The sequence below is a fragment of the Oryctolagus cuniculus genome, chromosome 11, assembly GCF_964237555.1.
Source record: "Oryctolagus cuniculus chromosome 11, mOryCun1.1, whole genome shotgun sequence".
NCBI classification, from domain to species: Eukaryota; Metazoa; Chordata; class Mammalia; order Lagomorpha; family Leporidae; genus Oryctolagus; species Oryctolagus cuniculus.
In genome coordinates this window covers 49,182,714-49,198,061 of record NC_091442.1, presented here as the reverse complement: position 1 = coordinate 49,198,061, position 15,348 = coordinate 49,182,714, and the positions used below count along the sequence as shown (strand labels likewise).

Here is a 15,348-nt window from a genome sequence, read left to right as displayed (position 1 = left end):
CACACTGGGGGGTTCTGTCCTGGGAAGATTCAGCAGCTGGAATGAGACAGTGTTAGCCTCACTGTGTTTGCCAGGTGGTAGGGGGATGGGGTGGAGAGGGCATGCCCAGGTGGCCTGTGGCACTGCTGGGCAGCTACTCCAAGTCAGCCCCTGTTTGCTGAGGTGCTGCAAACTCAGTCCCTGTGAGTGCATCAGGGACCCCAGCTTGGTGGCCATCACTGTGGGGCCATCCGTTCTAGCACACTGCTACCAATACCACTTGCCCCAAGGTCACAGCCAAGTGTGACGGCCACCTCGAGGAATGGGAATCTCTGCGGGGTTCCTGGGATGGACCCTGGAACATGCATCCCACAGAGGGTACTCAAGCTGTTTCTGGATTCAAAGACCTGTTTCAAAGATGCCGTTTGGGTTTTTAATATTGGGTTAAAGCAGAATGCTTGGATATCCTTTTTTTTTTTTTAAGAAAGATTTGTTTATTTTATATTTTAGAGGCAGAGTTGGGGGGAGATAGAGCTAGAGCTAGAGCTAGAGAGAGGGAGAGACTCTTCCACGTGCTGGTTCACCGGCTGCACTGGCTGGAGCTGGGCCGATCTGAGCCAGGAGCCAGGAGCTTCTTCTGAGTCTACCATGTAGGTGCAGGGGCCCAAGCACTTGGGTCGTCTTCCACTGCTTTCCCAGGCTATAGCAGGAAGCTGGATCAGAAGTGGGGCAGCCAGAACTTGAATGCGCTCCCACATGGGATGCTGGCAGTGCAGTCGGAGGCTTAATCCGCTACGCCACAGCGCCAGCCCCTGCTTGGATACTTGTGCATTTAAAAGTCTGAGCTAAAAGTGCTTCTTGTCAGCATTGTGGCTACAGATGACCAAGAAAACCCATTATCATGGGCCTGCCAGGGTGAGGTGAGGTGAGGTGACAGCTCATGTGACTTCAGTGGGTCATTGGGTGAATATCTTGTGTGCACGTGGCTGAGGCCACGCAGGAAGGGGGGGACAAAGAAACTCCCCAGTGACCTCTTCCAGGCTCCACTGAAAAGTGACCCGAGTTCCAAAGGTCAGGGACGAGGTGGCCAGCCTGCTGTCCATTGCTGAGGTTCGGGTACCACCGAACAGGGAAATTGACCCAGACTCATCCTTTCAGAGGACGAGTGACAGCGTTCCCAGGTGGGGCTGGGTCCTGCAGTCAGCAGTACCAAATTTTATGGGGATCGTCACACCCTTGAGCTCCGTTAGCTCTTACAGACTCTAGAAATAAAGACGGGGGTCCATGTCCCCCAGAGTGGCTACCGGCAGCTCCCCCACACTCCCCCTCAGCCCCCATAAGGTAGAATCCACTTGTTGATCCATCCACATCAACGTGCTTTTCTGCGCCTTCCCCTAAAAGCACCAAATCCCAAGACATTGGGGCGTCTCCTCCTCTGCTCCTGCAGCCCTTACACACCCAGCGAGCCGGATCCAGACAGCGCAAACCTCACTTCCCCAGCTGGGGAAGGCACAGGCTCTGGTTTAACTGCAGCATCTGACTCTGAGCCAAAACATGCGCCTCTAATTAAATTAGAGTCTCTCGCGGCACCGCTGATGTTGGGATTAGGGTAACGTACGAAGTTATTAATTAGAGCCGAGTGTTCAATTCCACGGGTAGCAAACACCCGTGGAGATGATTGAAGTTTGTACATGATATGTGAGAAAAGTCACGGTTGATGAGCTGAACTTGCTGCTGGCTGGCCAGAGAGTGGAATTCCCCAGGCTCTGAGCAGTTTGCAGGGAGGTGGGCTGAAGGCTCCCTTGCCTTCCCCAAGACTCACACCTAGAGACCAGTGGTTCCGACTGAGGCTGGGCTGGCTGAGAACCTGCCAGGTGAGGATCCTTCATCCGGGCCTCCGTCTGTGGCTGTGGGTGGGGCTTTCCTAGCTTCTCAGCAAGTCGTGGCTCAGACGGCACAAGTCAGCTCCACCCACATTTCTCGAATGCCAGGCTGGATTCTGGAGGGAGTCATGGCCTTGGGAGGAACACAGTCCCAGGGGTTCTGGGCCACAGGGCAGGTTCTGGTCCTCAGTCCACACAGGCTGAAGCTCACCTGCCTGATGGTCATGCAGTTGGCATGCAGGTTCCTGTGCCATCCTGTTCGTGATGCCTGCCAGTCCCTCACCCTTCCTGGCTGGGCAGCAGGACTATTAGAAAGCTGCGGGTTCATGTCAGGAACCCAGCCTTGCTGCCTTGAACCCCATCTGTTTGCTCAAGCGCTGGGATGCTGGGAATTTATCCAGGTTGCAGGGCAGAGCACCAGGGCTGGTGAACCTGCCTCTAGGGAGCCTTTCGAGTGCCCAGAGATGTGCTAAAGACCACAGTGCTCCAAGGGGAGGGTTCCTCATGGGTGAACCAAAAGGAACTTCAGTGAGAAACCTTGGATCAGGGGTGTTGCTGTGGTGCACTGGGTAAAGCCACCGCCTGCGACACCAGCATCCAATAGGGGATCCAGTTCAAGTCCTGGCTGCTCCACTTCCAATCCAGCTCCCTGCTAATACCCCTGGGAAAGCAGTAGAAGTGCTTGTGCCCCTGCACCCATGTGGGAGACCCAGAAGAGATTCCTGGCTCCTGGCTTTGGATCTGCCCAGCTCTGGCCATGGCAGCCATTTGGGGAGTGAACCAGTGGATAGAAGATCTTTCTCTCTTTGTAACTCTGCCTTTCAAATAAATAAATAAACCTTGGCCGGCGCTGTGGCTCACTAGGCTAATCCTCCACCTGCGGCACCAGCACCCCGAGTTGGGGCACCGTATTCTGTCCTGGTTGCTCCTCTTCCAGTCTAGCTCTCTGCTCTGGCCCGGGAAGGCAGTAGAGGATGGCCCAGGTCCTTGGGCCCTGCACCCGCATGGAAGACCAGGAGGAAGCACCTGGCTCCTGGCTTCGGATAGGCGCAGTGTGCCCGCCGCAACACGCCGGCCATAGCGGCCACTTGGGGGGTGAACCAATGGAAAAAGGAAGACCTTTCTCTCTGTCTTTCTCTCTTTCACTGTCTAACTCTGCCTGTCAAAATAAATAAATAAATAAATAAACCTTTAAAAAATTGAGTTAAGATTCATCTTATTAAACCACAAAGTGAGATATTTATTCCAATTACAACTAATCTCCATCAAAATAAATACTTACAACATTCTTCTCATTAACACAACCCAAATTATCCACAAGGGTCATACTCTTTCATAGTTTAGCAGATTTTCCTTCTGTTTTCTTCTTTTTTTAAGATTTATTTATTTATTTGAGAGGCAGAGTTAGAGAGACAGAGAGACAGGGAGAAACAGAGAGAGGTCTTCCATCTGCTGGCTCACTCCCCAAATGGCCGCAATGGCCCGAGCTGAGCAGAACAGAAGTCAGGAGCCAGGAGCTTCTTCTGGGTCTCCCACACAGATGCAGGGGCCCAAGGACTTGGGTCATCTTCCACTACTTTCTCAGGCCATAGCAGGGAGCTGGATCGGAAGTAGAGCAGTTGGAACTCGAACTGGCACCCATATGGGATGCTGGCACCGCAGGCAGAGGCTTAGCCTACTACACCACAGTGCTGCACCGTTCCCCCACCCCCGTTTTCTTAAATACAGAGAAACTTTGGTGATTATGTCTCATAAAGTGGGTGAGGTTCTTCATGATGTTAAGAAGTTATTTTCAGTTGTTCTCAAAATTAGACACGACAGTCTAAAATGTCCAGAAATATATTTTTTCCAAAGACTTAGTAAGGCTTTTAGTATGTATTTTATTTTATAAGTAAAAATTTTGCAACATATGTCACCGTCTCATAGCAGATTCAATCATGAGAAACAGCATTTAGACTCATCTGGCTTTTTGGCAATCACTATAAACCAATGATGAATTCACGGTATAAGATTTTTGTCATTTTAATCTTATATGCGTTTAGTAACCTTACAAGACACATTTCACGATTTATTTCTCAGTGATCTTTATGTTATTTCTTGAAAACACAATTTGCACATTGGAGCTGAGAAATGGTGTGTGCCTTCACCGGCAGGAAGTCCCATCTGGTGTTTGGCTTCAGCCTGTGGAAGCGGCAATGCATGGCGTTCCAAGCTGGCTTCAGGTGGCTTCTCCGATGCTTGGATTAGCTAAGCCCAAACCTCCAGGTCTCCCCGAAAATAATCTCAAAGTGACACAGGACAGAAACAGGGCTTGCTCACTCAACCCCCTCCAGACCTGGCTGTGTCTCCAGCCCCAGCTCCAAACCAGTCGGAGCAAGCAGCATCCAGATCCTGAGCACAAAAGACTCCCTTCTGCCCGCCTTGCTAAGAGACTTGGCCAACCCACGAGCATGCCTGGAATAGCCTGGTGTGACTGGTACGTGGCCTTCCTGGAGGTGGCAGTGAGCAGAGGCGTTCTGAGCATAGGACATGCACGAAACCCAGCATTGTCTACACAGAATGCAGAGCCGGGTGCAAACTGTGGTTGTGGGCCTGGGGTGACAAGCCAGAACTTCAGGCTGTGTGCACATTGAAATACTGATCTCCCAGGATGACACTCGATGGCCCCCTAACCCCATAAAAGCACCTGTTCTGTGCTCACCAGGAACCCAGATGTCTACACCTCTTCCTGCTGTGCTGTCTCCCCCGTGTTCAAGCGGGAGGCACGCGGGCCTCGTGTCCACTTCTATTTGCGAGTGATCCAAAGAACCCGAGATTGGTACCATAAGTGTGTGATAACGTAAGAGCCGTGTCTTTCTCTTGCCAGGTGAACCAGGAGGATTTGCAGGACGACAGAACAGGCCAGCCTGGCAGTCCTCCATGAATCTTGCAGTGGGACCTTCTGAGTGGACAAGGCAGAGACCAAGCAGCAGAGACGTGCATGAGCGATTGGCTGGCACATCCCCCTGCTAAGACAGCTGGCTTCCAAGTCTTTGGTGTCAACAGAATGAAAGGCAGATGGAAATGCTGTAACTCGGAAGGCACGCGAGGGACTCCAGGGTGTTGCTGTCACAGCGTTCTCACCTGCCCTCGGACGTAAATCTGGTTCCTCTGCGGAAAACCATGAGAGACAAAAGGTGAGGACAATATTCATGCCAGGTTGCCCTTGGTTAATTCTGGAAGTAAACACTTCATATTCGTGGCAAGGCCATAGTTGAACAGACCACTTCCAGGAGCCCAGTAAGGGTGTATTTATCTCAGCAGGAGATGTGCAGTGGGGTGGGGGAGCACCTGCTCTCTCTGGACAACTGAGACAGTCATGGACCGCTTGCCCTTTGAAAATATTTACTTATTCATTTATTTGAAAGGCAGAGAGAGAGGGAGCAAGCTAGAGCGAGAGCAAAAGCGATCTTCTATCCTCTACTTCACCTCCCAAATGACTGCAACAGCCAGGGTTGGGCCAGGAGCCAGGAGCTCTATCCGGTTTTCCCACGTGGGTGGCTGGCCCTCAGAGTACTTGGGCCATCCTATGCTGCTTCCCAGGGGCATTAGCAGGGAGCTGGACTGGAAGTGGAGCAGTTGGGACTCAAACCAGTGCTTCAATATGGAAGGAGGGCATCCCAAGCATTGGTGTAGCCTTGTGGGCCACAGAACCTGCATTGCTGCCCCCTTCTTGATCCAAGGAGCAGGTACACGAGAGCCTAAGAAACACAGCAACAACTGCAGGGTCATCTCATTAACAGAAGCATTCCCAGTACAATCGAACTCTGTATATATAATCTATCACATTTTCCACTATATTCTGCTGAATTGCTCAGTTATGGACCAGTCATTGCTGTAAGTGATCATTCAATCCAGAAAAAAATTTAAACACCTAGAGCCTTTTGGACGTAGGCAATAAGATAATTTTAATTTAAATATACATATATATTTCTGTTATAGAGGGAGATGGTGACAATAAATAACATTTCCACATAAAAGTCCATGGTATTAGGGCAGAATCCTACAGGGGAAGTAAAAGGAAACATTGAGTTCCAGCAGGAATCAAGAAAGAAGGGGGGGTTACATTTCTAGCGGTTTGCATAGAGTTTGTTCTTGTGTTTTTCCTAATGGATACTGGTGGGTTTCAGACTGTTGTGGCATTTCTATGCCATTGCACCAATGCTACAGTGCCATATGAAGATGTCAGTGTTTGCAACATATCAGACATTATGTGTTTGTGTGCAAAGGTTAAATGCCACCTAAAATGGTCCTTGATTTTGTCCCAGTTCAGTTAAGTAGTAATCCTGGTTCTTGAAGGACTTGAGAAACAGCCTGTGCAGACAGAGACTAGACAGAGCCTGTGGTTTCCAGGAAACCATAGCAAGCTGGGTCTCTCGATGGAGTGGAGGCTGCAGGTGGGAGAAGGGAGAGGCAAGGCGCCGGGCAGGTGGGAGGGAGAAGTCTGGTCTCTCAGGCTTGGGTGAGGAGGCAAGGAGTGTTCTGGATCCCTAGGGAGTATTTAGATGGTACTGTGACAATGCGCCACCTGGCATGCAGAGCAGGCAGTGGGCAAGGGTGTGAGGGCCGAGGACATGGGAGAGGCAGCAAAGAGGCGGGGAGGTGGGAGGGCAACTGTCTGGCAGTGGAAATGACAGGTGCCGGTGACTCATGGAAATGGGCATGGGTTAAGAAGGGAGGATCCAGCCTGAGGTTTCCTGCTGATTCTCCAGACACACATACTGTGGGGGATGTTGACGCAAACTGAGATCATCACAAGATACTGAGAGAAAAATGAAGTCCCGTCTTAATGATTTTTATTTTGTGCAACCTGAAAAAAAATGTGCTTTTCAATCTCTCAGTTTTGCTTTCAGGACAGAATCAGTGGAAGAAGCCTGGGATTGGGCTGCTTGCCTGCGGGCTTGCTATGGGTGTTGTTTGCACGCTGGCTCTCAAAAGCGTGTGAAAAGTCTGCCCCAGCTTCTTAGTTCACAGGCAAGGAAGCTGCAACCCAGAGATGGAAGGTGACAGGCAGAGCTATATAACTCACTGACTGGCAGTTTTCTTTTTAAATATTTATTTATTATTTATTTGAAAGTCAGAGTTATACATAGAGAGAAGGAGAAGCAGAGAGAGAGAGAGAGAGAGAGAGAGAGAGAGAGAGGTCTTCCTTCCCTGGCTCACTCCCCAATTGGCCGCAATGGTCAGAGCTGTGCTGATCCAAAGCCAGGAGCCAGGAGCTTCTTCTGGGTCTCCCATGTGGGTGCAGGGCTCCAAGGACTTGGGCCATCTTCACTGCTTTCCCAGGCCACAGCAGAGAGCTGGATCAGAAGTGGAGCAGTCAGGACTTGAACTGGCACTCATGTGGGATGCCGGCATTGCAGGCGGTGGCTTTACCCACCACGCCACAGAGCCGGCCCCTGGCAGTTGTCTTTGAGGTGTCTTGCGAAGCAGTGGAGTGAGTGGTAGTTTATACTCTGTGGGTAGAAGCCTTGATAAGTGCTCAGGCTTTATTACCTCCAGCGGGGCAGGCAGGTTTGCAGATGGATTAAGCTCTCCAATGAAAAGACAGAGAAAGGAAGAATGCATCCAGAAATATGGTCCCATGATTTGGTGACTAAAAGAGAAACCTTCTGAATTCAAAGGAACACACAGATAGAAAATAAAAATGTGAAAAAAGATATTTCACACAAATAGTAACCTCATGAAGGCTTGTAGCTGTAAATATCTACATTAAGAAGAAGAAATACTTGAAGTCAGGAAACTCACATCCACTTTAAGCAACTAGGAAAGAAGAAATATTATATCCAAAAATATCAGCAGGAAATAAAAAAGAAGTGGAAACAAATGACATAGGAAACAGAGAAATAGCATAGAAAATGTATAAAACTAAAAATTAGTTCTTTGAAAAGCTGAACAAAATCAACAAACCTGTAAACAGGCTAAGCAAGAGAGCAAGAGCAGAGGTGGAAATTACTAAATCAGAATTTAAAAATGGAGAGGGCCAGCACTGTGGCGTAGCCTGTAAAGCTGCCGCTTTACATATCCCATATAGGTGCCAGTTCAAGACTCGGCTGCTCCACTTCCGATCCAGCTCTCTGCTATGGCCTGGGAAAGCAGTAGAAGATGGCCCAAATCCTTGGAGCCCTGCACCCACATGGGAGACCCGGAAGTAGCTCCTGGCTCCTGGCTTCGGATCGGCACAACTCATGCTGCTGCGGCCATCTGGGGAGTGAACCAATAGATGGAAGACCTCTCTCTCTCTCTTTGCCTCTTCTCTCTCCGTGTAACTGTGACTTTCAAGTAAAATAAATAAATTTTTTTAAAAAAAGGGAGAAATTGCTATGTGCCATACAAAAATTAAAGAAAAAAGATTGTAAGAGAATATTGTGAAAGCTTGGATGCTAACATAACAGATAAACTAAATAAAATAGACACATTCCTACCAAAAAAGAAACTATCACAATGGACTGAAAAAGAAACAGACTTATGATGAGAGATGGAATTAGTAAACAAAACAGGGTGAAAGCAGGAAAGCAAGAGAGGGAGGAAGAAAAAAGCAGAGAAGTCCAGGACCAGACAGTTTCACGTGTAACTTGGTGAATTCTACCACACTTTTGTCCTTGACAAACTCTTCCAACAAGGAGAAGAGGAACAGTGTTCTTAAGTCTTTCTAGGAGGCCATTAGCACTTTGATCTCAAAACCAAATCCAGCATAAGAAAACTGTATATTAATACAGCTTACAAATTCAAAACCATTCAGTAAAATACTATAAATCAAATCTAAGAACATATGAAAGGAGTCCTCCACTGTGTGAGACTGACCCCAAGAATGTCCGATTGGCTAATCCTCCGCCTTGCGGCGCCGGCACACCGGGTTCTAGTCCCGGTCAGGGCGCCGGATTCTGTCCCGGTTGCCCCTCTTCCAGGCCAGCTCTCTGCTGTGGCCAGGGAGTGCAGTGGAGGATGGCCCAGGTGCTTGGGCCCTGCACCCCATGGGAGACCAGGAAAAGCACCTGGCTCCTGGCTCCTGCCATCGGATCAGCGCGGTGCACCGGCTGCAGCGCGCCAGCCACGGCGGCCATTGGAGGGTGAGCCAACGGCAAAGGAAGACCTTTCTCTCTGTCTCTCTCTCTCTCTCACTGTCCACTCTGCCTGTCAAACAAAAAAAAAAAAAAAAAAAAAAAAAAAAAAGAATGTCCGATTGGTTCAATGAATGAAAAAGTAATAAAAGTAACATGTCATTTTAATAGGATAAGGGATAAAACCCCTATGAATAACTCAGTAGACACAGACAGTATTTGTACCCTCCCCTGATGAAAAACATTCAGAATATTAGAAAGAAGAGGAATTTCTTCAGCCTGATAAAGGACATCTATGAAGAAACCACAATTAACACCATACTTAAAGGGAAGGGTACGAACTTTCCCCTAAGCTCAGGAATAAGACAAGGACGTCTCCTTGTGCCACTAACACTGAATGTTGTTCTGTAAGTCCCGCCCAGACCAATTAGACCAGAAGAAGAAATAACACTTATTCAGATTGGAGAGAAAGAAGTACAACTATCAGGATTTGCAGATGATCTGATTATATATGCATATATATACATATATATAATGCATGAATAAACTTAGAATGATTAGGATCCAAGATCCATGTATAAAAATCAGCTTCAGGGCTGGCATAGTGGTGTAGCAGGTAAAGCCGCCTCCTGCAGTGCTGGCATCCCATGTGGGTGCCGCTTCATGTCCTGGATGCTCCACTTTCGATCCAGCTCTCTGCTGTGGCCTGGGAAAGCAGTAGAAGATGGCCCAGGTCCTTGGGCCCCTGCACCCATGTGGGAGACCCGGAAGTAGCTCCTGGCTCCTAGCTTTGGATCAGTGTAGCTCCAGCCATTGCAGCCAACTGGGGAGTGAACCAGTGGATAAAAGACCTCTCTTTCTCTCTGCCTTTTCTTCTCTCTCTTTGTAACTCTGGCTTTCAAATAAAAAAAATAAATCTTTTTAAAAATTAGCTGCATTTCTACACATTAGCAAGAAACCATTCAAAAATGTAACTAAAACATTTCCAGTTTTAATAGCATCAAAAAGAATAAATTACTCAAGAAAAAATGTAGCAAAAGAATTGTAAGACTTATATACTAAAACTATAAAATGCCATGGGAGGAAATAGCAAGCAAATAGATTAGAAGACACAGCATGTGCATGAAATGAATTAATTTTGTTGAGATGGCAATATTCTCTTGATTGATCTACAGGTTCAGTGCACTCTCTATTAAAATTTCCACTCCTTTTCAGAAATGAGAAAGCTGTTCTAAAATATTTATGGAAGTAGAAACTAGGATAGTCAAAACAATTTTGTAAAAAGAACAAAAATGTTGGAAGACTTACATTTCCTATTTAAAAACATAGAGCCATAGTAAGCAAGACAGTGTGGTCCGATGATGATACAGTGACAGTGGAGAGGAATTGAGAGTCCAGAATGAACCTAAGTATCTACAGGCACCTGATTTTCAACAAATGGTGCTGGGACAGTTGGGAGCAAAAGACAAACACTGGGCCGCATCTTATCAAGTGAAAAAATGAACTCAAAATTCATGAAAGACTTAAATATGAGAGCCAAATCTATACAATGTTTAGAAGAAAATATAGATATATAAACCGTGGTGATCCTGGACGAGGCAACAGTTTCTTAGATACAACTGAACAGGAAGCCAAGAGTGGGGGGACCAAATTGGACTTCATCAAAATCAACATGTATGAATCAAGGGACAGTAACAAGTAAGTGTAAAGACAGCCAAAAAAAGGGGGGGGGTTAGTCTTACACCTGGTAAGAGTCTAGTTCAGAATTCATTACAAAACTCTCACAACTAAACAGTGAAAGACACCCTCGTTTTTATAATAAGCAAAGATCTCAAACTGCCATTTCTCCGAAGAAGATACACACATTGCCAGCAAGCACAGGAAGAGCCCCCATGAAGCAGCACTTCACACCCACAAGGATGGTATAGTAAAAAATGTACTTGGGCCATCCTCCACTGCACTCCCTGGCCACAGCAGAGAGCTGGCCTGGAAGAGGGGCAACTGGGACAGAATCCGGCGCCCCGACCGGGACTAGAACCCGGTGTGCCAGCGCCGCTAGGCGGAGGATTAGCCTAGTGAGCCACGGCGCTGGCCTGCATATAGATTTAAAACAAAAATCTCCATGGTGTGGTAACATCAAATCCCATAGCCCACGTTGCTTTTCCCTGGAAGAAGCTTGGCTTATCTCCATTCCAGAAAGATGCATAATATACCACATTTATGATGGAGTTTTCTGTGACTCTTTTTAAATTTTCTTCCCAAAGAGCTCTAAGCGCAGTGCTGGGGCAGCATCCTGGTCTCTGTGGGTATAACCCATGGTCCAGGGCAGCAGAGTGAGTTCCTGGCTCACTGGCTGCGTGGTTACCTCTAGTTCTCCTTTCATCAGAGCCCAGTGTGGAGGCTGGTGCCCAGCATGTGCTTAATTTCTGGAAGTTACCAGACACCTTCACAGCATTTGTTCCTACACTCATTTGCTCATCCCCTCCTCCCTCACCCATTTCGCATCTTTAACACTCAGTGTGTGCCAAGTACTGCTGTGTTAATCCAATACAGCAAATATTTACCAAGGTTCCTACTCAACTTCAGATGTTCCCTGGGGAGGCAGGGGGCATGATGAGAGCTGAAGACCCTCGCCCTGCAGTGGCTGCTAACTAGGGCAGGGGATGGGTACAGACCCAAGATGCTGTACACCAAGACTAAGCGAGTGCAGACCAGAGGGATGTGTAAACGGTGCACTGGGGCCTGAGTCAGGCGACAGCCAAGCCACTGTGGAGAAGAGGGAGTTTGAGGAGACTCTCCAGATCTCTAGCATCGCTGTCCAGCTGTGAGAGACTCAGCCTGGGCTCAGTGCTCTGGGGACCCTGCCCTATGCCACCCTCTGCCTGGAGGTGGAATTTTATCTTCAATCTCGAGCCGATCAGCAGGGTTGGGAGTGATGTCTTCTTACAGATCCAAGCACGTTGTTCTGTCCAACGGCCTACAAGGAAGAGGTCATTCCCCACCCTCGCTTTACAGGTGAGAGCAGGGACTCAAGGTGACTTGTGAATTTCAGAAGTCCACGCAGCCACAGGAAGGCTCACGGCGCAACAAGGGGACGGGGGTGGAGACTGGTGCTGAGCCGAGCAAGGACATGAACCAGAGCTCACCGATGTCACGGTCCCTAAATCTGGCCCGATCTTTCCTACTCCAGAGTATCCTCATCATTATTAGTTGCGGGGTGGGGGATCCCTCTTGAGAGATGTCTGGAGCATTTATTCAAAGGCTACAGAACAAGGCTAACATCTTAAGCAGTCATTGAGTCTACTGAACGTTAACAATTATAATTTATACTTTGCCTGCTTGTGCATAGACTTTAAGCAGGTGTCTACATTGGGGGGGGGGGGACAAGAGAACCTATTGGAGAGCTAACGTAAAAACTGGAGTCACTAAAACCGACCTTTCTATTTTGTCTTGAGCTTCCTAAGAGCCATGGCAGTAGAAGGAACAGCAGTCTCTTCTTGCTCCGGCTCCCAGAGTGATCAACTCCCATGGACTTTGAAGAATTATGGTGGGACAGGGTTTTTTTCTTTTATTTTATTTAATGAACATAGATTTCCAAAGTATAGCTTATGGATTACAATAGCTTCTCCCCCCCCCCATAACTTCCCTCCCACCCACAACGCTCCCCTCTCCCACTCCTTCTCCCCTTTCCATTCACATCAAGATTAATTTTCAATTATCTTTATATACAGAAGATCAATTTAGCATATATTAAGTAAAGATTTCCACAGTTTGCACCCACACAGAAACACAAAGTGTAAAATACTATTTGAGTCCTAATTATAGCATTAATTAAACACCTAAGAGTAATTGTGTATTAATTACAGAATTCAACCAATAGTTTTAAGTAGAACATAAAAAATTACTAAAAGGGTAAAGTATTAAGTTCTTTTTTTTCTTTTCTTTTTGTTTGTTATATAGTTTTTTTATTTAATAAATGTGAATTTACAAAGTGCAACTTTTGTATTGTTGTGGCTCCCCCCCCCAACCTCCCTCCCTCCTGTGGCCCTCCCCTCTCCCACTCCCTCTCCCATCCCGCCCTTCATCGAGTTTCATTTTCAATTACCTTCATATACTGAAGATCAACTTAGTATATACTAAGCAAGGATTTCAACAGGCTGTACTCACACAACCGCACAAGGTATAGGGTACTGTTCGACTAGTAGTGTTGTTTTTAAGTTTCACAGTAACACATATTAAGGACAGAGATCCTACGTGGGGAGCATGTACTCAGTAACTCCCGTTGTTGATTTAACAATTGGCACTCTTATTTATGATGTCAACAATCACCCGAGACTGTTGCTATGAGCTGTCTAGGCTATGGAAGCCCCTTGAGTTCACTGACTCTGAACTTGTTTAGTCAAGGCCGTATCACAGTGGAGGTTCCTTCCTCCCTTCAGAGAAAGGCGCCTCCCTCCTTGATGGCCTGTTCCTTCTGCTGGGATCTTGTTCACCAGGATCTTTCATTGAGATTGTTTTTTGCCACCGTGTCATGGCTTTCCATGCCTGTGAGACTCTCATGGACCTTTTAGCCAGATCCGAAGGTCCCAAGGGTTGATTCTGAGGCAGGAGTGCTGTTTTGGGCGTTTGCCATTCTATGAGTCTGCTGTGTGTCCTGCTTCCCCCGCAGGATCATTCTCTCCCTTTTAATTCTATCCTTCATTATTTGCTTACACTGATCTTATTTGTGAAATCTCTTCGACACTTACCCTATCTTTTTTATCGGTTGTGTATTTATACTTTTCACTTTACCAAGTGTGCTGGCATTGGTACCTGCCTCCTTGGTAAGATTGAGTTGAAATCCCCTGGCACATTTCTAGTTCCATCATTGGAGGTAAGTCCGAGTGAGCATGTGCCGTCCTATATATCTCCCCCCCTTTCTTATTCCCACTCCTATGTTTAACAGAGATCACTTTTCTGTTAATTTTAAACGCCTAAGAATGATTGTGCATTGATTACAGAGTTCAACCAGTGGTTTTATGTAGAACAAACAGAGCAACAACAACAAAAATACTAAAGGAATAAAATAGTAAGTTGTTCCTCAACAGTCTAGACAAGGGCTGATCATGTCATTGTCTCTCATAGGGACAGGGTTTTGACGCCAGTTTTCTGGCTTCTGGTTGCACAGAGCTGTGTAAACTTATTTAGTCTCTGTTGCCCATCCATCAAAAGGAACAAAGACATGGAGAGAAAAAAAAAAATCCCAACCGTAAAACCATTCAACATAGCTAGAAGCAAAAGGCCACGTCAGAAGTCTCATCTCTGCTATGGCACTTTCCTGGGCTTAGAAAGATGGCTGGAGCAGTCCTCAAGTCCTTTTATGCTGCGTCAAAGAGCAGGCCAGGGTATTCTTGCAATGGAAGCAGGCCTCGGTGCCGGCACCCAGAGCAGTCAGCTGAGCAGATGGGCAGAAGACGACCACAACACGCAGCAGCATGCCTGGTGAGGGTGGTTCCCCACCCCAGCTGATGCCTTTGCCTTCCTTCCACTTGTATTTTTTCCTTCCATGGGTAAAACTCAGAGAGGAACCAGCAACTGGTGTGTGGGTGTGACTCCTCAAAAGAGGAAAGCACTTAGCAAACAGCACTGGCTGATGATGGCCACGCTTCTGAAAGTGCAGTTGCAGGGTAGAAGGGAGGTTAGGACCAATGCTTCCTCAGAGTTGCTGCCTGTCACACTACCTCCTGCCAGCTGTGTGCCCAGCCACTGTCCCATTATTTGTTTTGAGAGAGAGAGAGAGAGAGAGAGAGCAAACACTACTGGTCGACTCCCCATATACCCACAATAGTTGGGGCTGGGCCAGGCCAAAGCCAGGATCCAGGATCTCAATCCAGGTTTCACACATGTGTGCCTGAACTTAACTAAGTTTTAAAAAATCATCTAAGGGGCCAGCGCTGTGGCGTAATGGGTAAAGCTGCTGCCTGCAGTGCCTGCATCCCATATGGGTGCCGGTTCAAATCCCGGCTGCTCTACTTCCAATGTAGCTCTCTGCTGTGGCCTGGGAAAGCAATGTAAAATGGCCCCAGTTTTTGGGCCCCTGCACCCAGGTAGGTGACGTGGACAAAGCTCCTGGCTCCTGGCTTTGGATCAGCCCAGCTCTGGCCATTGCGGCCATCTGGGGCGTGAACCAGCAGATGGAGACCTCTCTCTCTCTCTCTCTCTCTCTCTCTCTCTCTCTGCCTCTGCCTTTCTGTGACTCTGCCTTTCAAACAAATAAATAAATCTTTAAACAAATATCATCTAATATTTATTTATAGTCTATATTGTGGTGATATGTTTTTCACCCATGATCTTTTTAGTATATTTTTCTCTCTTTTTATTTACATAAGGTAACAAATTTCATATAT

The 15,348-nt window shown here is 47.3% G+C and overlaps 1 protein-coding gene across 1 annotated transcript in view; it reads right to left on the bottom strand.

Annotated features, from left to right (window-relative positions):
* Positions 1-3,512: 3,512 nt before the first annotated feature.
* The window catches only part of SYNDIG1 (synapse differentiation inducing 1), a 214,075-nt gene continuing 202,239 nt past the window's right edge, over positions 3,513-15,348 (bottom strand). The window contains exon 4 of the mRNA XM_051834476.2: positions 3,513-5,012. Within this exon, the coding sequence (XP_051690436.2) occupies positions 4,971-5,012 (42 nt within the window). The 3' untranslated portion in view covers positions 3,513-4,970. The remainder of the gene's footprint in view (positions 5,013-15,348) is intronic.